Raw genomic sequence first — 25075 nt, 5'->3', positions numbered from 1 at the left:
TGCTGCTAACCCTGATCTTCCCTTCTCTCCCAAACCCTCATGTATGTCATGTGAGCGGATATGAGACCACCCCCTTCTCTGACGTCACGGTTCTCAGCAGCGCCAGCAACGCAACCTCGTGTCCCAAACCTGGCTATTCTTCTCTTAATTCCATATTAACCCCTCCCAAACAGCCATGTGCTACCGTCAACGAGGTATTCCGTTTCCTATCATCGATATTATCCGCGACCATGGGTAGTAGTCGTCGTCAAAAGGCCCTATCCAAGTCTATCCAACTCGCCCTATTCCGCGACCCAGCTACCTTTCGGAAGACCCTCATAGGGCGCATCCTAGCCTTCTTTAGCATCTTCTACATCAAGCTCTTCCGATATGGGAGCAATCTGTTTCGAAAGCTGCGCAGCGAGACATGGGAGATCGACGAGAACGAGTACAAGGCGAGCTTCCGAGATGAGAAGAAGACTGTCCCATTGAAGCCAATGGGCGATCTTGGAATGTCAGGATCGGTATGAACACAATCAGAAGATCATGGAAAGTGCGGGTGTACTAATGGAATGCTTTGATAGACCTTCTTCCAGACCTCTAATGGCAAGTTTCTCATCAAGAGCCTCCCCCGACACTTTGAACATTCCTTCTTCCGTGAGGATCTGCTCGAGCCATACTACGAATATATGAGTGCCCATCGCGATTCCTTATTGGTATGGATTACCGACTATGTGTATGCGCCGTATCAGACGGTCGGGAGCCTTATAGGGTCCACGCCAGCCCATCACATCATCATGGATAATATCTTGTACGGGAAAACCGAAGACCCGAAAGCAGATCAATGGGAGAAATACGACCTCAAACCCATTGACTATTTCTATCCAGAGCGGGACTTGGTGCCAGAGCCGCTGGTTAGCGAAGATACGCTGCGGAAGCTTGCTGACCAATTTGACGACAAAATCCGGCTGTCGCAAGAACAATACGAGTCTCTGAAGCAAGTCTTGGAAGCTGACACGGACTTTCTCCGCTCGTCTAATGCAGTTGATTACTCTCTTTTCCTCGTGCGGTTTCCGGCCTCCTCGCAGCCCGAGGTTATTGGTAGGCATGCTCCGTGGCGCATCGGCGTAGAGTCTGCAGATGGCAAATGGAAGTATCGTGCCGTGTTGTTGGATTTCTTCTGGGCAAGACACAAATTGCACGCCCAAGCCATGACGGGGGTAATTCAGACATTCAATGTCATTGGTCGCCAGGGGCCAATGACAATTACGACGACGGCCGACGAATACCAACAGAAGTTTCTGGCTATGGTGGATTCGATGGTGGAAGTACAGCAGTCTTGATAGACGTAATCATACAATACCTAAAAAGATGTTGTTTGACGCACGCGCGCTCTGCGATTAATATCATGTATGTTGTATCCGAAATGGAAATTCTTGGTCTTCTCGCATTGACTCATGACACCGTTTATCAAGCACCCAGATGACCAACGGTCGGCCCGTAACGGGCTTTTCTATCGACAATCTATCAATTACCGGAATCTGTGAGACAGAGACAATATATGTCATCTGCCAATTCGCTCAAAGAAGTCATCTCTCCTTGCTGCCTTAGAAGCAGAAGATCTGATCCTCGAGCTTGCTGACGGGACGAGCCTTGGTGTATCCGAGAGACTCGGTAGCCTTCTTCATGGCGCTAACCATGGGAGGAGGACCGCAGAGCAGGATCTTGATGTCGCTAGCGGGGGCGGGAAGGCGCTCCTAAAGGGTTTAGTTAGTGGACCATGCTGGAAGACACTGACGGGAGATTCAACAAACCTTGATCATGTCAGGGGTGACGAAACCAACACCACCGGTCCAGCCCTCAGGGGGGTTGTTGAGGACGTAGTAGATGCGGAAGCCGTCGTCCTCCTTTGCCAGCTGCTCGAGCTCTTCCTTCATGAGGATATCGTCGGGGTTCACGTTGGCGAAGATCAAGTCAACCTGGGTGGTGTCGTTTCCACCGTTACGGGGACGGTTGCGGATAATAGCCTTGATGATCTGGTACATGGGGGTGATACCAGTACCACCAGCGATCATACCAATGTGACGGCACATGTTGGGAGTGTACACCATGGCGCCCTTGGGGCCACGGACCTTCATGGTCTGACCAACCTCCAGGGTGGTCAAGTACTTGGAGATGTTACCCTGGGGGTAGGCCTTGACAAGGAGATCGAAGTAACCAGCCTCGTTGTCAGAGGAGATGGGGGTGTAGGAGCGGACAACCTCCTTACCGCCAATGGTGGCGGCAAGCGAGATGTGCTGACCGATGGGCAGACCCAGGATATCGGTAGGACGGGGCAAGGCGAAACGGTAGACAGTGACATTGTGGGAGATATCGTTTTTCTCCTTCAGGGTGAAGTGCTGGAAGTCACCGGGGTTGAGGACCTTTCTGGGCTCTAAAGAAATTGTTGGGACATGTCAGAAGACCGCAAGTAAAGTCATATACGATCGGCGACTCCTGTACGTACTGTTGCTGAAGACCTTCCAGCCGACCAGGACCGCAGCGAGAGCGACGGCAAAGGGGGTCAATTCCTGCTTGAAGAAGAAAGTTCCGGCGACAAAGAGGGCCGAGGGGATGAAGGCCCCGGTAATGTTGTCGGGGGAGAAAGCACTGTTTTGCGACAACTTTTGTTAGCCACCCGTCAATCGCGGAGCGAGTAGCACGCGCACATACCTCATATTGGCAATTACTCCAGCAACCCCTAGGGAACTTGAAAAGGAATAGAAAACAGAAAAGGAGGAAAGGGAGGAATGAGGGGGAAAGAGGGAAGAGGAGGAGGAGGAGGAGGAGGAGGAGGAGGGAGAGGTAAGTAATGAGAGGGAGAGGATGTGAGGAGATGAGGAGAGAGTCGGGTTTTGTGACGGTAATTTTCGGTGTCGGTCACGGGAAGACAGTCCCGATCGGGCCACTGGATCGGCTTATCGATAAGTTTGTTGAGGCAAAATCAATTGATTATCTATGGAGAAAATGATTAAAGTACAAAGGAAAGGAATATGAACTGCCGTCATGAATGGATTATAACAAAAGTCACCAGAGAATAATCAATAAATATCATGGCAATATTAATTACACCTCCGACGTGCGGAGACGTCTCACACAGTCAGCATGTGAACAAGCCAACTCATATAGTGCGCGGAATCAGTCCCGTTGGGGATTTGCTTTCCTGGGGTAACCATTCCCGTCTGCGTTCACATTTCCCTCGCTGTTCTTCTTTTTCCTATCTCGACAAATAATTCCGTCCTTCTCAGCTAGCTCAACTGATCCTTCAGTGGAGCCCATCGACCATCCGCTAGTCTAGTCAATCCTTTTTTTCACACAGTCTCATAGACACTTCTAAACCCGCCGACAAATAGCCATGGCTTCCGAGGAACCTCCGGCCTTCAACCTGACCGAGGTTGATCGTCAAGTCCTCGCGCAGACCGACGAGGAGTTTGTGCTTCATGACTGGGAGGATCTCAAGTCCATCATCGGTAGGTGTTTTCCACTATCCAGAATCTCCTTTGAGTGGTTATACATACAGTAGAGTGAGAGGCAAAGAGAGAGAGAGAGAGAGAGAGAGAGAGGAAGAGAGAACTACTTACTCCTACTATCCTACCCCTCACATGCTCACCTTCCTTCCCCCGCGCCCTCCTACCATCCATCCATCCATCCATTCCTCGAATCCATCTCGATCATTCCATCCATCCATCAACCAATACCCAATGGTTCCGCATTCCAGTCCCTGACTCTAAACTCTCTCTCTCTTCCCCTTTACCCCGCAACCCAGCCCAACCCAACCCTCCCTACCTACACCTAGTACTCCTAACTAACCCGATCCCCCAACAGCACGCAACGATCTCGGCATCCTAAAACGGAAACCCTCCGATCTAACCCGCTACCTATCCTGGTCACATAAAACCAAGCAACAATACGGCTCTATCACAAACTACATCTGTCAGAAGCGTCTAGGCTGGACTGATACTATCCCCTCTTCCCCATCTTCCTCATCCACCACTACCACCCCATCCACATCCACCCCAACTTCCTCCATCACCACAAGCACAGAAACCACCACCTCCAGCACCTTCCCCTACAAAAACCCCATCCCGTTTGCAGACCCATCCGATTACAAGATCCTGCGCAACGACTGGCCCTACGGTCTTGCGCCGGGGATCTCGCATATTGTAGTGTGGTTGCGGACCCCCGTGGCAGTCAAGGAAGAGAACGGGGACGTGACGGATGAGTCGCGGGCGTTGATCGAGGCGTTTGTGCAAAGGACGTTTGTGGATGCGGTGGTGAGGGATGAAGGGGTGAGTGAGGCGGAGGCGAGGGATCGGGTGCTGTGGTTTAAGAATTGGGCGGCGTTGCAGAGTGTCAGGAGTTTGGAACATGTTCATGTTCTTGTTAGGGATGTGTCGGAGAGGTTGTTGATTGAGTGGACCGGGGAGGAGGGGGTCAAGCGGTAGTTCTGGTGCAGTTGATGTGAGGATTTGATATACAGGATGGGGGTAGTTAAGACACAGATAGATGAGTGGAGGAGCGAAGACATCATTTACGAGATAGATCAAGACAGACGCAATTGGATAAAACGCCAATAGAAGTTGAAAAAAAGAACATAAGGTTGGGAATCTCGAATCAAATCGAAAAAGAAATCGACCGGACCTGTAGCGTACATAAAAGAGGCGGCAGTATAAACTAAGAAAGCCACACAAGTGTCACCATTCATCGTGCGCTTGTCTCAAACAACATCAGAAGAAAAACTAGATAAGAACAAATAAGAAGCCCATCAGATCATATACGCCTGCAACCCAACATCCCAGGTCATCATTAAAGCAGCAGCACATCAGTTCGAACTACCACGGCGCTATTTTCACGACTTCTGCTCCTCCACGAACTTCAAGGCTTCTTCTCTCGACACAACATCGATCGTACTAGCCTTCTGCCGGAAGCTGACGCCGTAGCACTTCTCGGCCACGTGCAACATCTCGGGTCGGAAAGTGGTGCAGATGAATTGGCCGTTGGTCGAGTCGGAGATGGACTTGAGCATCTGGGCCACGGCAGTTCGGTATTGGGCGTCGAGGTTTGCATCGATCTCGTCGAACAGGTAGAAGGGGGCGGGATCGCAGGCTTGGATGGCGAAGACTAGGGCGAGGGCGCAAAGACCTAACGATGGGTTAGTAGGGAAGATTGATCAATATAAGAACGGTGGTCACTCACTCTTTTGTCCACCACTGAGCTGCTGGATACGCTGCTGTTCATCATGTTTGCTGTTGAAGCTGACGCTGATGCCAACTCCGACATAGTTCTCGACGCTCTCGCGGGCCTCCTCGTCCTCGGAGTCGACTTCGTCGGGTTGCCGAAGGGCGCGGTCAGTCTTACGCTGGATGATCAGACGTCCACGGCCAGCGGGGACGAGCTTCTCAAAGACATTGGCAAACTCGCGGGAAACCTGCTTGAAGGTTCGTTCGATGGCCTCGTCCTTTCGCTGGTCGAGCACGTTGATGAGGTCGTCGATGGATTTCTCGGAAGCTTCGAGTTCTTCTCTTCGGCTTGTCAGCGCCTCTCGCTGCTTGGTGAAGTTGTTGTATTGCTCAAACGCCTTCTTGTTGACATGGGAGTACTTCTTGAGACTCTCGTTGACCTTGTGAAGCTTCTTAACCACGGCGTTGGAATCCGTGTTCTTATACTTGGTGAAAGCCTCATCTGGGAGGACGCCCAGGTCACGGATATTGGAAGCGCACTCAGCGGCTTGCTTCGTCAAGGCAGCCTTCTTCTGCATGCTCTTCTCCATGCGCCGCTGGTGCTTCTCAATGGACTTGGCCAGTTCTTCCAATTCTCGCCGTGTCTCCGCATTCCTCTGTTGCAGGTCGCCCACGCGAGCGTTGGCCTGATCGATGGACTCGTCAACCTGCTGGAGACGCTGGCCGAGTTTCTCCAGTGCCTTGTGAAGGCGCTTCATTTCGCGCTGTGTCTCCTTCAGGTTGCCTTGACTGTCGTCGTCTGCCAAGTCCATGTCCTGGCCGACAAGCTGGTCAAGGCGCGGGTTCAGGTTCTCGCGCAGTTCAACCTCAAGGATGGATTTTCTTCCCTCAAGCTCACTGCGCTGGCTGGAAAGCTCCTGGTACTGTCGCCGAAGATCTTGAGCTGTGTTGTTGAGCTCCTCTAAGCGCGCCTCTTCTTCATTGCTGAGCGCTTTCTGGAACGGCGATGACAGTTCCGCCTCGAACGCGCCAACCTGGTCAGTCACCGCTGCCAGGTTGCCTTCGATGTTGCGAAGCGCCCGTCGCTTCGCATCAAGGTTGTCATTCTTCTTCTGGAGAAGGTCGCGCTTGGCCCGTAGCTCTTGCCGCATAGGTCCACTGCTGTTTTGCACCTGGTGTCTCTGTTGTTCCAGCTTCTGCAGCTCGCCGACCGATCTCGTGATGAGCTGGTCGAGCTGCTCGAGCTCCTTTCGAATCTCAGAACCACGGTTCTTCTTGGTCTCATACTCATCCCTCCACTTAGTGAGGTTCTTCACTGCATCAAGGCGGGACTGTCGTGAATCGTGGAAACCACCGGTGAGGGCACCTCTCTTATCCGAACGGTCTCCCTCAGGAGTGATCGCATTGACACCGTGACTGCGGGCATATTGAGAGGCGACTTGAAGGTTCGGGCAGATGATGGTCTTTCCAAACACGTGAACAAATGCCTTCTCGTATTTGGAGTCGTACTGAAGCTTCTCGATCATAGGGATCGTGTCACTTGCCCTGGGCATGTTGATGGGTCGAGATCGTAGTCTGTTCAGGGGCATGAAAGTAACCCTGCCAGCCTTCTCCTGCTGGAGGATCTCGAGCACCTTTGTGGCGGTTTCATCCGTGTCGACGACATAGTGGAACAGACTCTGGCCCGCTGTGACCTCGACAGAGGTCCGGTACCTATCACTAACTTCGAACAGCTCCGCTAGGGTGCCATACACTCCCTCGAGGTTGTACTGGCGCTTGATTCTCCGGACAGCAGCAATGCCACGGCTCGTATTGTGGTCCATCATCTGGGACAAATTGCGCTCGGCACGCTCCACTTCGTGGGAGGCATTCGACAAGATCGAATCCAGCTTAGCTTCTTCTCTCCACAATTCCCTAGCATACCGTCAGCTAATCACATTCATGGCATAGTAAACAGTTAGAGCATCACGGAATACATACTTTCTCTGATCCATCAGCCGGTCTCTCTCATCCTTCGCAGATTGAACTTGCTGCTCGACAGAATGGATTGTGTCGCCTCTGCCATCAATCTGCTTGCGCAAGCGCTCGCTCTCCGGTTCCAGAAGTGCTATGTCGTTTTCGAGTTCCTTGATATCCTCCTGTGTCTGTGCCAATACACCTTGGACAGAAGTGATAGAAGCGTAGTTATCCTTGATCGCTGCTTGCAGCCACTTGTCGCGCTCACTCTTGTTACGGAAGCGAGAGTTACGGCCTTGCTTGGCATATAGTCGCTGACGGGCGGTCTCTGCCTCGGTAAGCTGCGTCTTGACAGTATCCTCCTGATCCTTGGCGGCGTTGAACTGGGGCATCAATTGCTGCAGCTCTTGCTCACGTTCCTGGATGGCACTCTGAACGGCCTTCAGGTCTTCGTCGCGGCGTAGCTTCGAGGCTTGAGCGGCGACTTGATTGTCCGATTGTGATTTTGCCTGCAGTTCCACCTGTGCAAGGGCCTTGGAGGCCTCACGACGCTCATCCTCTAGCTGTGCCTTGTCCACCTTCAGAAACTCAATCTGCTGCTTGCATTCGGCAATCTCAGCATCGATCTGGGCCATTTCCTTCTCTCCTTGGATGAAGCGGTCACGGTTGAGATCGGTGTCCTCGACGCCGGTTTGACGCTGTTCTTCAAGACTGTCCAAGAAACTGGAGATTTCTTGCTGTTCGCGAGAGTAGATTGTGTATTCCAAGCATCTGCGCTCCTTGTCCTTATCCTGGTAGTTTCGCAACTCGTCCTTTTCTTCTTCCAGCTCCGCAAGACGCTCGTTGATGAAGTCCAGTAACTCGTCGATTTTAGATCGCTTGTTGTTCGTTTCGTGCATAATCTTCAATGACTCCGCGCGGCGCGCTTCATATACCTGAGTTCCCGCGACTTCCTTCAAAAGGTTGAGACGTTCAGAGTCCTTCATGTTAGTCAGAGCCGTGACACGACCCTGGGGCACGATGTAGTAGGGGTTCGAACGGGAAAACCCGGCAGATTCGAGCAGGTTCATCACATCGGACTTCGTCGCATTCTTGCGGTCAAGCGTGTATTCGTCCTTCTTCAGTCCGATGGTGCGGCGAAGGACCACTTCCGGTTTGCCAGTGGGAAACCGATCGTCAGAGTTGTCAAAGATGATTTCAACGTAAGCCGACATTACAGCGGACCCCGAACCTTCCTATCATTTTGTAAGCCTCTCAGTATTGTTTCTTGCGACGGGATACGCACGTGAAGAAGGGCCTGGCGTTCCTCTCGGCCCAGGTGGGTGTAAGCATCGCTGAGGACGAATCGAATGGCCGCGAAGAAGTTACTCTTTCCGGAGCCATTGCGACCAACGATGACATTATGCTTCGGAGAGAATGGCTCGATGACCGTCTGGTCCTTGTAGCTGTAAGGCAATTGCTGTCAGCCGGAAGGCGCACTCAAGCATCATGGGTACACTCTTGCAACATACCTCTTAAAGCCTTGAATAATGATTTGTTTAACGTACATCTTGACGAAGCACGCGCGACACGAGGAATCGGGGCAATTACAACAACCCAGTCATCACGCGCCCGAGGCGAAAGATATCAGGAGCCTAGGCCCTGACTAGACGGAGCAGGGCGGCGAGGTGAATGGATGCGCACGGAGGTTGCTGGGGTCGATGCTTGACATGCGACGAAGCTGACTTTGGGGGAGAGCCACGCGTTATCGAGGCGATCAGCTCCGGATCTTTTGCACGCGTTTACTTCCATTTGGGAAGCCCGCGGGGTTCTGCCGGGCGGTGAGCCATATGACTGTCCCACACCCAAAAGGTACCCGTTTTTTTCAGATCAATTGCAAGACTTCGCTTCTACACACATTTGATTTTCACCCCTTTACATTCAGTCATGGCTGCTCCGAACGCTGACGCGCAAGCGTCCGGCTTGGCTGATGGCCTAAACCCAGCGCACACCTATATCCCCAACCAGGGATATGTCAACCCCGACGGCTCCCTCCCCGCTATGGCGGGGCAAGACTCTGCGGCACAACAAAACGAAGACGAAGAGGATGACTACTACGATGATATCTTCGAAGAAGAACTCGATGAAGAAGACTTCACTTCGTCCAACCCCGCCGATCTAACGAAATCCTACAATCGCCAGCGCAAAACGAACGAGCTCTCTGCGGACCCCAACACTCCCAAGTGGACCTTACCGAAGACGAACACCCAGAAACCGTCTGTCAACACTCGCGCCTCCGTCGACGATCAAGTGAAGTCATTGACGAAGCATGCTGGCAAGATCAAGTTGGACGATATGCAGTCAGGCATGGCGACCCGCGGTGATCGGGGTGGCGACAGGGCGGACCGCGCTACCTCCGAGCAGGTGCTGGATCCCCGCACACGTATGATCCTGCTACAGATGATCAACCGAGAGATTGTCTCCGAGATTCACGGATGTCTGTCGACCGGTAAAGAAGCCAACGTCTACTACTCCATCTCATACCCCGATAATGAGGAGACACCCCTCCACCGTGCCATCAAGGTCTACAAGACGAGCATCCTGGTTTTCAAGGACAGAGACAAGTATGTCACTGGTGAATTCCGTTTCAGACAAGGATACAGCAAGAGCAACAACCGGGCAATGGTCAAGCTGTGGGCGGAAAAGGAAATGCGTAACTTGCGCCGTATCTACGCTGCCGGCATCCCCTGCCCCGAGCCCATCCACCTGCGCCTCCACGTCCTGGTCATGGGCTTCGTCGGAAGCTCCAAGGGTGTCGCCGCTCCTAGACTCAAGGACGTTGAGTTCGATATCCCCGACCCCGATGCCAAGTGGCGCGAGATCTACATGGAGTTGCTCGGCTACATGCGCGTGATGTACCAGACCTGCCACCTGGTCCACGCCGATCTGAGCGAATACAACATGCTTTACCACAAGAACAAGCTCCACATTATCGATGTCAGTCAGAGTGTCGAACACGACCACCCCCGCAGTTTGGAGTTCCTGCGTATGGATATCAAGAACATCAGCGACTTCTTCCGTCGCAAGAACGTCGATGTCCTCACCGAACGGGCTGTCTTTGAATTCGTCATCTCCAGCGATGGCCCTACCACCGTCACACCCGCAGAGCCAATGCTCGAAGCCATCGAGCACCTCTTTGCCACCCGCAATGACAACGCCGAGGGCGATACTGAAGTCGACGCCGCCGTCTTCCGTCAACAATACATCCCTCAAACCCTGGAACAGGTGTACGACTTTGAGCGCGACGCCGAGCAAGTCCGTGCCGGTAAGGGCGATGACCTCGTTTACCGGGATCTTCTCGCAGGCGAGAAGAAGAAGAAGGCAGAGGGCCACGATGAGGATGAAGAGGAAGAAGGTTCCGAGGCTGGCTCTGACGGTGGCGTATCTGTCGATGAGGAATCCGACTCGGAAGACGGAGAAAAAGATCCTTTCGCGAAGAAGGCGCCCCGCGGTAAGCGTTTCGAAGATAAGGACGAGAAGCGCGACCACAAGCAAAAGGTCAAGGAGGAGAAACGCGAGAAGCGCGCGAATAAAATGCCGAAGCATATGAAGAAACGACTCGTTTCTTCGTCTTCGAGAAAGAAGAAATGAGGGATGAAGCTGATTTGAACGCTTATTTTTTTTTTTATTTTTTCTTTCTGATATGCATGCAGGCATTTTTGGAGATAATTGGGCTACTATGGGAAAAACACAAAAGTCGATCTTATTTTCTGTTTCGTTTTGGAATGCACATGATCTCATGATGTTTTATGACCTTTCATTGGGTGGGTATTGGTTCGTTGGATGCATATATATCTTCCAGTTTATACTATGAGCATATAGATCTGCATATGGGGGTGTAGGAAATGCAAACTTGATACGTCGGATTGATTCCAGCACCGGTGTAATTGCCTCATTTCGTTTCTGAATATAGTTGAGTAGTCTATTTCATCAAGGACTGGAGAGGCCTTATCATAGTCACATTAAGGCCGCTGGCTAGTTTCGTGGTGAGGGAGTATATAATGGTAATCAATAGTTTTTAAAGTTTCAAAGTCGTTACTAACAAATGTACATGTTTGGTTATCAATGATTATTAACTAGAATAGATATTTGAAACGTGTATTATTCATATGTCTATTCAAGTGGGTTGGGGTACCACCAATACTCATGGTAGTAATGCCCATCATTGATAAAATATATATCACGGAACTTTGATGAAATGGGTCTATAACAGCAAGGAAAAACACAAGTTACTATAATTTTAATATATATATTTCTATACAGTATATAAAACTAGTCACGACAAGACAGCGATCACATAGAGTTGCCTAAAACTATCTTTTACCATACTGCAACTGTACCGCAACGGGTGGGTGATACTACCCCGTGGTTATCATCAAACGGCCACTACAGAATACAGGTTGCTCAACAACAGTTTTAGGTTCTAGGTAGATTGCCCGGTCTGCTTATTTTCTATAGACTGGAAGGAAAAGCAACATGGTTCAATGTAAGATTCTAATATTTGATCAGTTACATGGTTGATTGGACGACCTATCAGAGCTCTCTTTGATCTTCATTCCAGTCCATTGCCAACTGCCAAATGGAAATACACAGTAGCACTTACGTCCTGAGCGAGTCGTTATGATACGCTGGAGTATGTGTCTAACGTATAGTTGATCCACTTTACTGGCAAGAGGCATGGCCGGTATCGGATAGGACAAAGCCTGTATGTGTGTTCATCATCTAGGTCATCTACTAGTATGTTTCATGACTGCCAAGAAATAACCAGTGGCAATCATGGGATTGACGAGCTCTCAGATACCACAAGACTACATGGCTTGTCTATTCCTCGCCTTGAGGCGATGGAGAGCCTCTTCAACCAGGGATTTGGGGAGATGTGGAATAACTTCTCCCTCCTCTGTGCTTTCAGAGGGCGCTGGCTGAGGCTCATTGGCTTCAGCAGCTGGCTGGTCTTGTGCATCCGGCTGTTCGGGAGAGACACCCTTGAGGTTACCCCCGGATATGCGTCGGAATTCTATTCGCATCGGCTCGCGGCCGATACCAGGCCAAATGTCGGATGGCAAATAGTCCCCCTGCTCGACTCGGAACGTTTCGCGAGCATTGACATCCTCTTCGTACAGCTGATCCAATTTGTGTTTCGTTTCTCGAAGCACCTTTTCCACACGCTGTCGTACGTGCCGTCGGCGTGCCACTTCCAGAATCAAGCCATCATAGGCTTCTAAAAACCCGTCGTAAAGGGTGTTGAGATCGGACAGGTCTGCTAGCCCACCGTTGATACGATCGTGCTCTTCGCCCCATACACGGGTGAAGCTGTGTGCCTGAGCAATATAACCCGGTAGACGCGCACTTGCAAGAGACGACAGGTGTCGGAAGACGCCAGTAGTAGCATTGTAGATGGAGAGAAGAACGTCACGTTGAGACAAGACGTTCTCAAGTATAGACTCCATGTCGCCAATGCGATCTTGGATTTCCATGACCACGTCTTCGGCCTCTGCTGCATCCTTGATCAAGACATTCACCATCTCCTGGTAGTCAGACTCACTCAAGGGATCAAGTGGGGCGTTTAGATTGTCATGAATGCCTTGCTCGATATTCGGGACTCCACGGCCACTGACGGTGACGGCAGCGGGCATATCCCCGGTAATGGATCGCGCGGCAGCTCCACCGCCTTCCGTATGTTTTACAGCAGTTACACAAAGATCAAAATGCTGAACTAAGGATTCTAGCAGATTGGCCATTTCCTGCGCATGCATTTCCAATGACTGTAACATGGGTGGCATTGATGACAATGACGGCAGGCTCGAATTAGACGCGGATGACGATGATGAGGACGAGGAAGCTAACTTGGTAGCTTCTCGGTAATTACCCAGAGCTTGCTTGATGGACTGGAGTTCATCATCAAATGCGGAGTTGGAAGTATCCAGTTCCGCCTGCGCCTCATTGGTGCGATCAATTGAGCTCTTCAAAGCCGCGCGAAGCTCCTCAACCCCACGTTCATCCACAAAGTCATGTAAGCTTCTGGGTTCTTCGCCGTTGGGACGAAATGAAGAGTGAACGATTGTATCCCGTAAGGAGTCAAGCGTCTTTCTCAATCGGGCATCAGCAGTGTCCAGGCTTTTCAAGACACTAGCGAACTCCGACCGGCCCCTGAGAGAGACTTCTTCGACTTCAGAGCGGACACTGTATAGAAGCCGCAGTTGATTGTTAAGCCCGCGTCGGAGAAAGCCAGTCCGTGCGGAAATCACGACACTCTCTTCCAGTGCAGAGCGAGCGGAAGTTACAATTTCATTGGCACGCCACACGTGATTGATGGAAGACAGGGACCGTTTTGCTGCCACCAGATGGGAAATGAGAGAATCCAACTGAGGCAATGCATTGCCCTGGTCTCCAGCCGGCGAATCGGGGCCAGACGCATCGCTGCCGGCCGATAACGACCCTGATGCTGACATTTTGGAAAAGGGGTCGGCGTAATTGGCGCTGATTGGAAATTATAGCGAAAGGAGGAATGCTGGCGTGATAGCCTGACAGAATGGCTCAATAATGCCCGATAAAACAGCAGAGTGTAGTGGTTCAGGGCAGAGCCGTTCAACGGCCGGAAGGAGTAAGTTTCGGAGCAACGTTACAGTAGCTATGTCGTAAGAAGTCATAAATCTAGTGCACAATCACCTCATGGGGCTGTAATAATCATGGAATCAGAAAATTTTCGAGTCCTTGATTTCGTCAGTTCTCAGTTTCAAGTGCGATCGACGAGGCCCTGCTGGAAAAAGAAGGATCTGGCGGTGAGTTTGCAGATGACTGGTCAACAAGACCTAGTAAGGTAACACCTGTGTAAGTCTCCGTCGACCGTGCTTCCTGTCGTACCGCCTGCAGTAGCAAACAAGGAAGCCTGCAGAAGAAGCAGGATGGAAGGCAAGAGGGGGGGAGGTTATCGTGCCCAGGACTGGTCTGAGGAGCTGGTGGTTGATACCCAACGCTTCGTCAGTGAGAAGAAGTGTGATATTGTACGAGCTATGGGAGTAATGCCAATCCAGAAAGTCGACGCTAGAATTGGACCCAAAAATACCTGAGCGGAGCAATTGCGCCTCGCAGCAGGGGTCAGAAAGACCAGAGGCCTGAGAATGCGGGATTGGAGAGGGAGGTGACGATAGAGGACGGGATGGATGGAGTTCAGGCAGGCGACCTTAGCGTCTCGGAGAGCCCATGGGAGTTTCGGCTCGAGGACCAGCTCGACTGCAGCTCCCTCACTAGCAGACTAGCTAGTTAGCCGATCGTCTGGAGGATCTGAGTCAAAGTCGGGGATCCGCAATTGACCCCGGCGATGGCGACAGCGGCCAGATAGCAATAGTTCGGGGGGGATGATCGCTGGAGAGAAGCACCAGCAGCGGTACTGCTTAGTGGTGCTTAGGGAAAGGCGAGAGATGTTGCGACGGGAGGCGGCGATGGCGCCATCGCTCGCACGTGATTGGACCCAATCGAGACTGGCAGCACGAGTCCATCATCGGCCTTTGCGTGATCACGTCTTTTTTTCCTTCGTTGTCCTTCTGGAATTCTTCTATTCGACATTTATATTTATACTCCTTCCCCAGGATTGTCTGGTCACTTTTCTTGAGATTGGCTGGTCCAGATCAAGCTCCTATCGTTTCTTGTTATCGGTCTATCTACCTACTCTGTACTAACAGCCTTTAATCGCCCTGCACCACTTGCGACCGTCTCCCGCCTCCCGTCCACCCTTCTCCGTCCTCCGCCCCGGTCATTGGCAACTTAACTCCACTTTACTCAAACACCCCTCTCTCCCCAGGGTCCTCACCAGTCAACTATCTTGTCACCACCTTCTTTCTCTTTATTTCTGCGCTAGAACCCGTCGCAGAAATAGTATATCTTGAAGCCATACAGCCTGGTGCTATCCACGACTGCGCTTCTAGCTCGCTGGTTACAGTAGCCGAGGCCACACGCTAGCGGGCGAGTAGCGGCGCTGCGGTTCCAGTGGCCCAACTTCGGACTGCCGTCGCGTGGGAGGATTTACCACAGATCTTCAATCAGCAAGATGGAAAGCACACGGTCTCGGGAGGAGAAAGCCATATCCTCACCCCCGGCCTTCACATCGATCTTCGGTGGTCACGCTGACTCCGCGGAGGAGATCGATGCTGATGCCGACAATAGCCAGCTGAAGCCCCACAATCGCAACAACGTAACAGCAACTTCGGCCAAGCTCGTGGGCAAAAGTGTCGCCCCTTTCCTCGCAAAGCACGTTCCCGACCAATACGCCCCCCTCGGATCGCAAAACAGAGAACCTGCCGCTTTGAGCAGCGCAAACTCCCGCTATTGCTATCGACATCGCCCAGACCGTAAGTGTCGCCGGCAGGCCGACGAACCGACAATGGACAAATTGCAACGGGTATGTCCTCTACCATTTTCGTCCGAAGGACACCGCAAAAAATGTTTGCATTCATGATCGTGGACTAACGGGGGCCTAGGAATTGGAGTCGCTCCCTCAGAGTGATCAGCAGGGCATTGCGCATGTCTGGTCGCTCTTCTCAGCCGCCCCAGCCAAGCACCGAAAACTCATACTCCAGGGAATCATGGCTCAATGCTGCTTCCCTCAACTCTCGTTCATTTCCACCACCGTCCGTGACCTCATCCGAATCGACTTCATTGCCGCTCTTCCTCCGGAGATCTCTTTCAAAATTCTGTGCTACCTGGACACCACTTCTCTTTGTAAAGCCGCACAGGTTTCGCGACGTTGGAGGGCGCTGGCCGACGACGATGTGGTTTGGCATCGCATGTGCGAGCAACATATTCATCGCAAGTGCAAGAAATGTGGCTGGGGACTTCCTCTTCTGGATCGGAAGAGGCTTCGTGAATCGAAGCGCGAGATTGAGCTTCGCGCCACGACCTGGGACGTCAACAGCCCGTCTCCGAAAGAGACTCCTGCGCTCCTTGAGGGTTCTTCGCCTGTCGCCGACAGCAGTATTGGTACTAGTACTGGTAAACGAAAGCCTGAGCCAAGCGAGGAAGAGACTGCCGTCGTCAAACGCCACTGCCAGTCGCTAGCGATGCGCCCAGAAGGAAGCGAAGATTATTTCAAAACCCGGTACAGACCTTGGAAGGAAGTCTACAAGGATCGTTTCAAGGTGGGCACGAACTGGAAGTACGGACGCTGTTCGATCAGAATCTTCAAGGGCCACACAAATGGCGTGATGTGCTTGCAATTCGAGGACAACATCCTGGCAACCGGATCTTACGATGCGACGATCAAGATCTGGGATACCGAAACGGGCCAGGAAATTCGCACGCTTCGGGGACACGAATCGGGTATTCGATGCCTGCAGTTTGATGACACGAAGTTAATCAGCGGTAGTATGGATGGCAGCGTCAAAGTCTGGAACTGGCGCACTGGCGATTGCATTTCCACGTATACCGGTCATCGTGGCGGAGTAATCGGGCTGCACTTTGACGCCACCATCCTCGCATCCGCATCTGTTGATAAGACTGTGAAGATCTGGAATTTTGAGGACAAGTCAACTTGCCTCTTACGCGGACACACGGACTGGGTCAACGCGGTCCGAGTTGACACAGCCTCTCGCACGGTGTTCTCGGCGTCGGACGACTGCACGGTTCGGCTTTGGGATTTGGATACCAAGTCCTGCATCCGGACGTTCCATGGCCATGTGGGACAAGTTCAACAGGTTGTCCCTCTTCCCCGGGAATTCGAATTCGAAGAGCATGATGTGGAATGTGAGAACGACAACCTCAGCACTGTCTCCGGTGACACCGAGCCGGCATCTCTTCAGGCCACCCTTGGCCTCGAGTCGAATGCAGTTATCTCGCAGAATTCACCATTTGGCCCTTCCTTTGAGTCTGGTCGGACAGCACCGCCCCGCTACATTGTTACTAGCGCTTTGGACTCGACAATCCGTCTGTGGGAGACCAGCACCGGCCGGTGCCTGCGTACGTTCTTCGGCCATTTGGAGGGTGTCTGGGCTTTGGCAGCGGATACCCTGCGTATTGTGTCTGGGGCTGAGGACCGGATGATCAAGATCTGGGATCCGCGAACCGGAAAGTGCGAGCGCACGTTCACCGGCCACTCTGGCCCTGTCACCTGCATTGGTCTTGGTGACAGTCGGTTTGCTACTGGAAGCGAGGATTGCGAAGTGCGCATGTACAGCTTCCAGAGCTGATCTGGGCTTTTTTTTTCTATATTTATGTTGTTTCTGCTGGCCTTCGGCGCTGGCTTACTTAACGTTCTTCTGACGATCAATACCCTTTAGTAGCGCAAAATTTTTTTGATTGGATGGGTTTGGCTGGCAGAGGGATGGTGCATTTTTTTAAGGACTTATCATGGGGTGTCGGGCGTTGTGACTTCATACTGTGTACTTTACCTACAGAAATATTAATTTACGGCATCAGTCTACATTTTGCTTGTTCTGAGAAAGACCCTTTCGACTTTCATGCCGCATCGGCTCCCTATGCTATCGTGGTGAGGCAGCAGTTCCAGACGCCACTACGTAATCACAATATAGCATGTAATATTCAGAAGAGGAAGTCAAGAAACAGCGTTACAGCATAGTTATATGGCCTTTATCTTCAAGTAATTAAAGTGAAGCATACAGTCATAAATATTCAGCCCGCCATCATCACATAGGTTGCTACCAATCACCATAGTCATCGTCATAACTTTCTGGTCTTGCAGTTCTGGACACCCCCTTCTTGGGTGTGAGTGGTGACGGAGACGGGGATCTGGAAAGTTGACGCTCTATCGCTCTGTTAGATATTCCCATGGGTCTCAGGTTCCTCGAAGACAGAGTGACAAGTCTAGACGGGTTCTCTCTGAACACCGGCAGCTCCTTCATTCTCCTGTTACTTTTCATCGGGTTTGTCAACATTATCTTGAAAATAGGAATCAGTGACCGGTCCTCAACCATGTATTGCAGCCATTCCATTACAGTGGCTAGTTCTGCAAAAGTCTTGTCTTTGTCGAACCAAGAAATGGAGTCGATGATGCAGTATACTCTCGTGTCGGCTGGGAATCGCGACACGAGCGAGTAAAGCGTGTCGCAGAGTGTGTTCAAGTCGTGCTCCTCGAGGTCTCTCAAGTAGTCCCGATTGTTGATGAACCCCAAGTCTACAATGTTCATCTTCACCAGTCTCATCAAGAGCTGCATGATAATCGAACGGACCAGTCCGTTCGGCCCGTGCCAGGGATCCAGGGGAGCGGTGTGTAATCCACAAAAAAATTGGACAACCACCTCGTCAGGATGGACTTCGATCATGCTAGAGACCAAGGTGGCGCAAAATACTGATATTGCGGACACCTTTGACAGGCCAGATGAATTGATGTTTGCGTCGACGAGAATCAGGTCGGGGTGATGGTTGGTTACCCATCGGTGTAACCGTTCATGTCGCAGCAACGATTGGACTTGGCCTTGAGTGGCTGCATTGAACCTACTCTTGTGCACGAGGGCTCGTCTGAAGTCTTCGTTTGGGTGCTGGAACATGCGCTCTATATCGACTGGCTCGTCTTCGGTAGAGCTAGGTTGGGCTAAAATCTCGCAGAAACGATCCAAGCTGACCACTGCGCCGCGTTTCCGGTTATGGTTGAGTCGTTCTTTCAGCATAGCAATCTCGGCATCTTTCTCTGTGAGATTTGATGTCAGCTAAACATGTGGCTTGGGTAATTGCTCCATCCAGGTCCACATTCTTTACTTACTTTTACCCTCGAGAAGGAGCGTCATGAGTTGGTTTTTTAGACTACGTGAGCCGTCTTCCAGGGCGCTCTCTCGCTTGGCGATTTTGCTCTTCGCCTCAACTTGCCCGATGATGAGGTTGCATAACTCTTGGTATCTTCTTTCATTATTCTCACTTTCTCTCTTCATGGAGGTTGTGTTTTCATCGATTCCTTTCTTTAGGCCCGTGGTTTCCGTGGTCATGTGTTCCATGCCAGAGCTGATTTGAGACACCAAGCCATGCACCTCGCCCACCTCGACACCCACACTCTCAAGCCTCACACCACTCTTCTCAATATCTGACCTCAGGATCTCTGTGTTGTTCTTCGTGGAGCTCACGTCCCACTGAATCATAGTAGTCCTGATGTTAGTATCCTGAGACACCACTGCGGTACCCTCGATGACCTGGTCTCGAGCCATGCCAACAGCACGCTCGAATTCCTTGGTTCGATCTGCCACATTTTGCAGAATTGTATCAGGATCGGGAGCAGGTGTCTTATGCTTGAACTTAGGAATGCGTCTTCGCCCTTAACCATGATCAGCTACTTTTACATTCCAGGGAATGATGTACGGTTGCCCACTTACATGTAGATTTCTCCTGCGAGGTCAATAGTATCATATCCTCGATAGAAGTTACAACGGCTTGATAGAGATGTTCCGCGCAGGATGCGACTTCCTTGTTGGCTCGAAAGCTCGTTCGTGTTGGATCCGCTCGCATGAGGGCATCTCGCAATTCCGCGAACGTGTCGAATATTTTCTTGCGTTTCTCTGCTGAGTGTTCGGCAAGCTAGCGAAGTGAGCCCCAGACCTTGTACAAGGCTCAACAGGATATACATAGAATATGTGAGACTAACCTTGAACACCACTGCAAGGCCAGTTTTGACTACAGCAAGCCCATACGCATCTGGTATGAGGGCGACCCACCCGTCGAGCATACTACTATAGTCGCCCATCTTGTACCATATGGAATGCCAAAAACCTTCCTTACGGTTGCGATATCGATCTTCTGTGTGATTAATTTTCTCGCACAAGCCATCCCAGCTATCTCCCTGGACACGGATGCCCAGGACAGTGCCTATGTAGATCTTCAAAGCCCTTTCCAACTGTCTGATTGCTTTTGTTAGACTCACATCTGGAAATGCCTCAGGTTGACACAGCAAGAATCGAATGCAGCTTACAAGTAAGGCCGAAATTTCACATACTCCCCTCGTTCCAGGTCGAGCTTGGACGACCCTCCAAACCCGTCATGGATCTTGTGAGCTTCTGAGTCGATAAACGTAGCAGTTGTCGCGACTTCTCTTCTGTCGGGATTTTTCCAGTTCAAGTCCATTTTGTTTGAACACACATAGATGGAGGACTGGACCGAATGTGATGCTGGCTCCCTGATGACTGGTGTGATATTGGTGGGATGAAACTTGAGAAAGTTCGTCCAGTACCGAGAAAGGAGAAAGCAGCCTTGCGCTGACATGAGGAATGTCAACACAATGGCACTGTCAGAAGGCGAGCCAAACCGCTCGATCTACAAAGGAAAGGTATCGGCTAAATTCTATGGACACAGCCTCGTTTTTCGTCCCGCTTATCGCGGCGTTGATCGAAATGATTGGGCTGGCAGCCCGAAAGCGAGCGCTGTGGAGCATGCTCTCTGCATTGATCACGCAGCTAAATCCGGAACGAGTATGGTCCTGTCAGCTCCACGATTCAGCTTGTCGATCACCAGCATGCCAATCCGATGCCACAGGTTCAGCTCTTCAGCTCAGCCATTCTGAGGACGCTATGTGGTTTTGACCGCAAGTGAGATGCACCGATCGTCGAGAGGAGCCGTGTTATCAATCCAATTCGGATTCTTAGGGGCTCCACAAGTCATCTCCAAAAGTACCCTTTGGACAGCCTTCATCAGGGGGATCCTGATTCAGCATGACAGCCAACACGCGGCTGCTCTTCCGTTCTTTCCACTACTTAAAGCTGGAGCATTTCTACGATCCGACAATTACTACGACTCGCCCGGGAGAATCCAGTCATAAGTTTTCATAAGTTCCAGACAGCTGCCAGCCAGTTTCTTGCTGTTGCAAGTTAACAAAACTGTTGGTGGATCAGTCGTCTTCAAGCCTTTTAGACGGGTTTAAAGCAAAACGGTCCTCTTGTCCAACTACAATCATGGCCAATCCCGTCAGTGACACTGTGCCGTCAGCCGTCGTCAAACCCACCGGCACCGAGGCCACTAGTTCGGAGGAAAGCCCTTCCGACATGATGAGCCCTGTGGAAATTGCTGTCGACTCGAGCAAAGATGATACACCTGCCGACACAACTGTCGCTCCACCAAACGGGGATGACAACACGACCGAGTCTGAAAAGGAGGAAGAATCATGGGAAGACAAGCTACAGAAAACACCAAAGGTTGTCGACATTAAATGGGTTGATTTCGAACATTTCAAGAACTGCTATTCCCCAAGCGCAGGCTTAGAGATCATCCAAGTCCTACGAGGCCATCCGCAAATCAACCACGAGATAATGAAAGAATATTATGTGCGGCAGAAGTACCAGAGAAAAATGAAAGGCAGGTTGCCCAAGTCGATCGTGGATGCTGAGTCGAGCTGGATTCAGCGCGTTCGGATCCAATCGCCACCGATTCTTCTTCTGCTCTCGCGCTTGAGCGGACATAATGATAACTGGGCAATCAACAAACCGCGGGTATTCTTTCCACCCTTCCGAGCATTCTACTACTACTTACCCCGGATGAAGGAGTGTCTGGGAATTCTTGAGGCAAAGTGGGCCAAACTCGAAGCGCAGGGAGACGGGGATCAAGGAGCTGCTACAAAGGCCGAGGCCAAGACCAAAGCTGAGAGCGAACAAGTAAAGGCGCCAGACGACTTAGACGGCGACACGGATGATGAATCAATTGCTGGTGACGAGGCTGGGTCCGTGGATCCGGAAGAGGCCGTCGCCGGACCAGTTGTGGACTCGGTCACTGGACTCAGACATGTTCGACGATATATCAAATTTGTGGAAGCAGAGATCGTGCCGCTCTGGAACCGCGCTGCCGGCACCAGTCAACGTAAGGTTCGCTTTCTCGACCTCTGGATGTCATTCCAACCCGGCGAGCTCCTCTATGCACCCCCTAGGTCAGAGTTCTCGCAGACGTCGGGGGCAGCCAAGTCTGCCAATGTCAAGATGTACCAAAGTGCCTGGAGACTTTACTCCATGGTGTTATCACCGATCCAGGATGACTACCTTGATGACACGCGAGTCAATCCCAAAAAAGAATTGACACTCTATGGCTATTACATTGACTACAACGGGTCCTCATATGGACCGGTTCGACACAAATTCAAGATCCCGGATTATGCTGGGGAGAGAGACATCACGACCCTCGAAGTCTATCCGATGCGTTTTGCGAAGGATTCTGAGGCGATGATGAAGAGCCTGCGAGACCAGGGATCACAATTCCAAAATTTCGTGAGAGAGAGGCACCTCTACTACGACGGATGGACGCTCGTCCATGGACCAACCGGGGATCCTGACTCGGAGCATCGAATAGCCTCCGAGCACATTGATGGCGATGTAATTATTGACTTCCTCGAGGGATACAAGGCAGAGTCTTCTCTGAGTTCACCATCGTTTGACGGTTTAGACTCATTTGATGACTCTGACTGGCCGGTAGGAGATGATGAGCTTTATATCAGGCATTGGATAAACGGTTCGCGATCCAAACTTCTCGGGGAGATCACGGAGACTACGCAGCGAGGCGAATGGTTCGGCGACTGGCTGACCAAGCGCCGTCTGAAAGAGGACAGATTTCTCGGGGCATGGGAAGCCGGAACTATGCGACAACTCGGTGGAGATGACCTCGCACTCCTGCCACGCCGCGTCATCGCATATGCTTTTCGCGAGCGCAAGTTCGTTATGGTCGACATTTGCGGCCTGAAGAAGAAGGATCCCGCACCTCAGAACGTCTTCAAAGACCTTAAGATTGACCCGGATCACAAGCGCATGGTTAGATCGCTAGTTAAAACGCATTTTGCGAAACAAGAAATCCAGAAACAACGACCCAACGCTGGCTTGAATCAGGACTTGATTCGGGGGAAGGGTTCGGGGTTGGTCATTCTTCTGCATGGTGTTCCTGGTGTGGGCAAAACTGCCACAGCTGAGGCTGTTGCTCAAGCCAACAATAAACCCCTGTTTGTCATTACATGTGGCGATCTTGGTTTTACTCCGAAAGAAGTCGACGCCTCTCTCAAGGATATCTTTCGCCTGGCTCATCTTTGGGACTGTGTTTTGTTACTTGATGAGGCTGATGTCTTCCTGTCTCGCCGAGAGGTGAGCGACCTGAAACGGAATGCTCTCGTCTCAGGTAAGGATCCAATTTGCCGCCATCCATATATCATCATAGAATATGCTGACTTTTCCCTAGTATTTCTTAGAGTCCTCGAATACTACAGCGGCATTCTCTTCCTCACTACAAACCGGGTTGGAACCTTAGATGAGGCCTTTAAATCCCGCATCCACGTCAGCCTCTACTACCCACCGCTAGACAAGGGTCAGACCCTGTCAATATTCGAACTCAACATCCGAAAACTGATTGAAATCCAAGAGGCGAAACAAAAACTGCAAGCTGATGGTGATGCCAGCACCCTTACAGAACCGGAGTTAACAATTAACGGTGAGTCCATCATGGACTATGCAAAATGGCACTACGACACCCATGAGCAGTATGAGAGATGGAATGGTAGACAGATCCGAAACGCATTTCAGATAGCGTACTCTCTTGCACATTACGAAATGGAGAGAAATTCACAGGACCAATGGGACGAGGATGCCGAAGCGAATGTCAAGAAGGCTAGCAACGGTCCCCAGGCAACACGTACATTGGATTATCGGCAGTTCGTTTCTGTCGCCAAGACCATTGAAAGATTCGATGACTACCTCTACGATGCCATCGCCTGTACTGATATGGACAGTGCTAGGGACAATGGCCTTCGAGCAGATGACCACGATCCCAACATGAATCACAGACCTGAATACCGTCCTCAGCTGCCGAGAATTCGGCGTCCGAATTATGCCCCTGCACCTCGTGCCTCACAGCAGAGATACGATCCGCCACGACCCGGTCCACCTCGGCGTGGGTACAGCGGCCAAGGTTTGGCGCAGCGGCCTCGACATCCAGGTGCCCCCCGACCAAAGTATCGACCTCCAGGCGAGGATCCAGATCTACACCCAAAACAGCGGCCAAGGAATCCAGCGATGCCGCAGAAGGAGAATGGCCGGCCTCCACTGCGGCCCCATCCGTCGCAGGTGAAATCCCGTCCTAGGCCGACCAGCATGCGACGCGAGGATGATTACTCGGGATGGAGCACACATGAGATCGGTACTGCCGCAGCCCCAGATGATGCCTATTTCTCGGACGATATGGACGATAGGGATGATGAGTATGTTGATGGTCACGATCAAGATTATGATGATGAGTATGAGAGATATTAGGCTTGTAGAGCCCAGTTCCACTTCTCTTGCCGCGACCACGAAACACATTCCACGTAAAGAGTGACTATATGAGGAGCTTACATAGAACTTTCCGATGAGATATACGATGATCCAGGGTGTACTACCACTACCTTCTAATAGAAACCTCAGCCGTTAATGAAGCTGAGATTTACAAAGACACTTATGCTCTGCATTGTAGGCTTATCTATAAAAGGCTCGATTCTATCCAAGTCTTTATCAGATACCTTATAGTACTATGCTGCAATCCATGGAACTCGTGTCGGATGATACCTCGCACCGGATGACTATGACAAGCCGCTACTACGGTTGAAGCATCCAGGCTCGTCTTTAGAGCTTGCCATTCCGTTTATCTCTTCGAGCTGGATCCTGCCCGCTTGGACAAAGGTCCCCGGTTTCTTGGTACTACTATATATAATGGTATCGTCGATCCCACCCACTCAATCTGTCAGTTTAGTCGATTGACCTATGTCCTAAATATGCTGGTATGAAATCTTCTAGTCCTTCATAGGATACGTGCGGATCTGTTCTACTGATATATACTCGGGATGTTCCCGTATCCTCCTGCAATGTATACCAGTCACCGTGAAATCATATATAGCATCACCTAGCCGTGATCCCCCCTCCGAATTTGCAAAAGACGTCAAAATCACGACTATCATGTCT

The 25075-nt window shown here is 51.2% G+C and overlaps 10 protein-coding genes across 10 annotated transcripts; 6 read left to right on the top strand and 4 right to left on the bottom strand.

The window, feature by feature from the left end:
• The first annotated feature begins 131 nt into the window (after positions 1-131).
• Positions 132-1381, top strand: BO79DRAFT_284671 (phosphatidylinositol phosphate kinase family protein). The gene is made up of 2 exons (XM_025688275.1): positions 132-503; positions 564-1381. The coding sequence occupies exons 1-2, from the start codon at positions 231-233 to the stop codon at positions 1320-1322; spliced, it is 1032 nt and encodes a 343-aa protein (XP_025544000.1). The 5' UTR covers positions 132-230; the 3' UTR covers positions 1323-1381.
• Positions 1382-1586: 205 nt separating this feature from the next.
• On the bottom strand, positions 1587-2696 carry BO79DRAFT_250869 (cytochrome b5 reductase family protein; the record flags this gene model as incomplete). Its single annotated transcript, XM_025685838.1, has 4 exons — positions 1587-1736; positions 1794-2413; positions 2486-2628; positions 2692-2696. The coding sequence occupies 4 exons, from the start codon at positions 2694-2696 to the stop codon at positions 1587-1589; spliced, it is 918 nt and encodes a 305-aa protein (XP_025543999.1).
• Positions 2697-3193: 497 nt separating this feature from the next.
• Positions 3194-4538, top strand: BO79DRAFT_206918 (GIG1 family protein). Its single transcript, XM_025682070.1, has 2 exons — positions 3194-3488; positions 3844-4538. The coding sequence occupies exons 1-2, from the start codon at positions 3374-3376 to the stop codon at positions 4461-4463; spliced, it is 735 nt and encodes a 244-aa protein (XP_025543998.1). The 5' UTR covers positions 3194-3373; the 3' UTR covers positions 4464-4538.
• On the bottom strand, positions 4519-8884 carry BO79DRAFT_165725 (chromosome segregation protein SMC). The gene is made up of 5 exons (XM_025679269.1): positions 8666-8884; positions 8440-8599; positions 7179-8389; positions 5215-7112; positions 4519-5160 (listed from the first exon to the last, which is right to left on the bottom strand). The coding sequence occupies exons 1-5, from the start codon at positions 8701-8703 to the stop codon at positions 4868-4870; spliced, it is 3600 nt and encodes a 1199-aa protein (XP_025543997.1). The 5' UTR covers positions 8704-8884; the 3' UTR covers positions 4519-4867.
• A 196-nt stretch (positions 8885-9080) lies between these two features.
• On the top strand, positions 9081-11030 carry BO79DRAFT_284667 (serine/threonine-protein kinase RIO1; the record flags this gene model as incomplete). The annotated part of the gene is made up of 1 exon (XM_025688274.1): positions 9081-11030. The coding sequence occupies one exon, from the start codon at positions 9081-9083 to the stop codon at positions 10782-10784; it is 1704 nt and encodes a 567-aa protein (XP_025543996.1). The 3' UTR covers positions 10785-11030.
• A 590-nt stretch (positions 11031-11620) lies between these two features.
• On the bottom strand, positions 11621-13899 carry BO79DRAFT_43509 (autophagy-related protein 17). The gene has a single exon (XM_025689245.1). The coding sequence runs from the start codon at positions 13640-13642 to the stop codon at positions 12002-12004; it is 1641 nt and encodes a 546-aa protein (XP_025543995.1). The 5' UTR covers positions 13643-13899; the 3' UTR covers positions 11621-12001.
• BO79DRAFT_272553 (uncharacterized protein) lies at positions 13734-14544 on the top strand (the record flags this gene model as incomplete). The annotated part of the gene is made up of 4 exons (XM_025687440.1): positions 13734-13828; positions 13945-14010; positions 14092-14152; positions 14229-14544. 4 exons carry the CDS (start codon positions 13734-13736, stop codon positions 14307-14309), a joined length of 303 nt encoding a protein of 100 aa, XP_025543994.1. The 3' UTR covers positions 14310-14544.
• Positions 14545-14767: 223 nt separating this feature from the next.
• Positions 14768-17595, top strand: BO79DRAFT_235026 (F-box/WD repeat-containing protein). The gene is made up of 2 exons (XM_025684443.1): positions 14768-15588; positions 15668-17595. The coding sequence occupies exons 1-2, from the start codon at positions 15238-15240 to the stop codon at positions 17369-17371; spliced, it is 2055 nt and encodes a 684-aa protein (XP_025543993.1). The 5' UTR covers positions 14768-15237; the 3' UTR covers positions 17372-17595.
• A 335-nt stretch (positions 17596-17930) lies between these two features.
• On the bottom strand, positions 17931-19435 carry BO79DRAFT_235024 (uncharacterized protein). Its single transcript, XM_025684442.1, has 4 exons — positions 18901-19435; positions 18174-18828; positions 18137-18141; positions 17931-18079 (listed from the first exon to the last, which is right to left on the bottom strand). The coding sequence occupies exons 1-4, from the start codon at positions 19334-19336 to the stop codon at positions 18051-18053; spliced, it is 1125 nt and encodes a 374-aa protein (XP_025543992.1). The 5' UTR covers positions 19337-19435; the 3' UTR covers positions 17931-18050.
• Positions 19436-22297: 2862 nt separating this feature from the next.
• On the top strand, positions 22298-24209 carry BO79DRAFT_187464 (AAA family ATPase; the record flags this gene model as incomplete). The annotated part of the gene is made up of 3 exons (XM_025680544.1): positions 22298-23264; positions 23325-23936; positions 24001-24209. The coding sequence occupies 3 exons, from the start codon at positions 22298-22300 to the stop codon at positions 24207-24209; spliced, it is 1788 nt and encodes a 595-aa protein (XP_025543991.1).
• Positions 24210-25075: the final 866 nt, after the last annotated feature.

The sequence above is a fragment of the Aspergillus costaricaensis genome (genome assembly GCF_003184835.1).
Source record: "Aspergillus costaricaensis CBS 115574 unplaced genomic scaffold BO79scaffold_3, whole genome shotgun sequence".
NCBI classification, from domain to species: domain Eukaryota; kingdom Fungi; phylum Ascomycota; class Eurotiomycetes; order Eurotiales; family Aspergillaceae; genus Aspergillus; species Aspergillus costaricensis.
The sequence above is the reverse complement of the archived record's forward strand: the minus strand, read 5'-3'. Positions and strand labels throughout refer to the sequence as shown.

What these genes read in the sequence shown, in the direction of transcription:
- BO79DRAFT_284671 (XM_025688275.1), top strand. Translation starts at nt 231, where the DNA reads ATGGGTAGTAGTCGTCGTCAAAAGGCCCTATCCAAGTCTATCCAACTC. An exon ending in ATCTTGGAATGTCAGGATCG is followed by an intron (nt 504 to 563) that starts GTATGAACACAA and finishes ATGCTTTGATAG; the next exon opens with ACCTTCTTCCAGACCTCTAA.
- BO79DRAFT_206918 (XM_025682070.1), top strand. Translation starts at nt 3,374, where the DNA reads ATGGCTTCCGAGGAACCTCCGGCCTTCAACCTGACCGAGGTTGATCGT. An exon ending in GGATCTCAAGTCCATCATCG is followed by an intron (nt 3,489 to 3,843) that starts GTAGGTGTTTTC and finishes ATCCCCCAACAG; the next exon opens with CACGCAACGATCTCGGCATC.
- BO79DRAFT_165725 (XM_025679269.1), bottom strand. Translation starts at nt 8,703, where the DNA reads ATGTACGTTAAACAAATCATTATTCAAGGCTTTAAGAG. An exon ending in CGGCTGATGGATCAGAGAAA is followed by an intron (nt 7,113 to 7,178) that starts GTATGTATTCCG and finishes ACGGTATGCTAG; the next exon opens with GGAATTGTGGAGAGAAGAAG. An exon ending in GCTCAGTGGTGGACAAAAGA is followed by an intron (nt 5,161 to 5,214) that starts GTGAGTGACCAC and finishes ACCCATCGTTAG; the next exon opens with GTCTTTGCGCCCTCGCCCTA.
- BO79DRAFT_43509 (XM_025689245.1), bottom strand. Translation starts at nt 13,642, where the DNA reads ATGTCAGCATCAGGGTCGTTATCGGCCGGCAGCGATGCGTCTGGCCCC.
- BO79DRAFT_235026 (XM_025684443.1), top strand. Translation starts at nt 15,238, where the DNA reads ATGGAAAGCACACGGTCTCGGGAGGAGAAAGCCATATCCTCACCCCCG. An exon ending in CAATGGACAAATTGCAACGG is followed by an intron (nt 15,589 to 15,667) that starts GTATGTCCTCTA and finishes ACGGGGGCCTAG; the next exon opens with GAATTGGAGTCGCTCCCTCA.
- BO79DRAFT_235024 (XM_025684442.1), bottom strand. Translation starts at nt 19,336, where the DNA reads ATGGCTCGAGACCAGGTCATCGAGGGTACCGCAGTGGTGTCTCAGGAT. An exon ending in GCTCCTTCTCGAGGGTAAAA is followed by an intron (nt 18,829 to 18,900) that starts GTAAGTAAAGAA and finishes CAAATCTCACAG; the next exon opens with AGAAAGATGCCGAGATTGCT.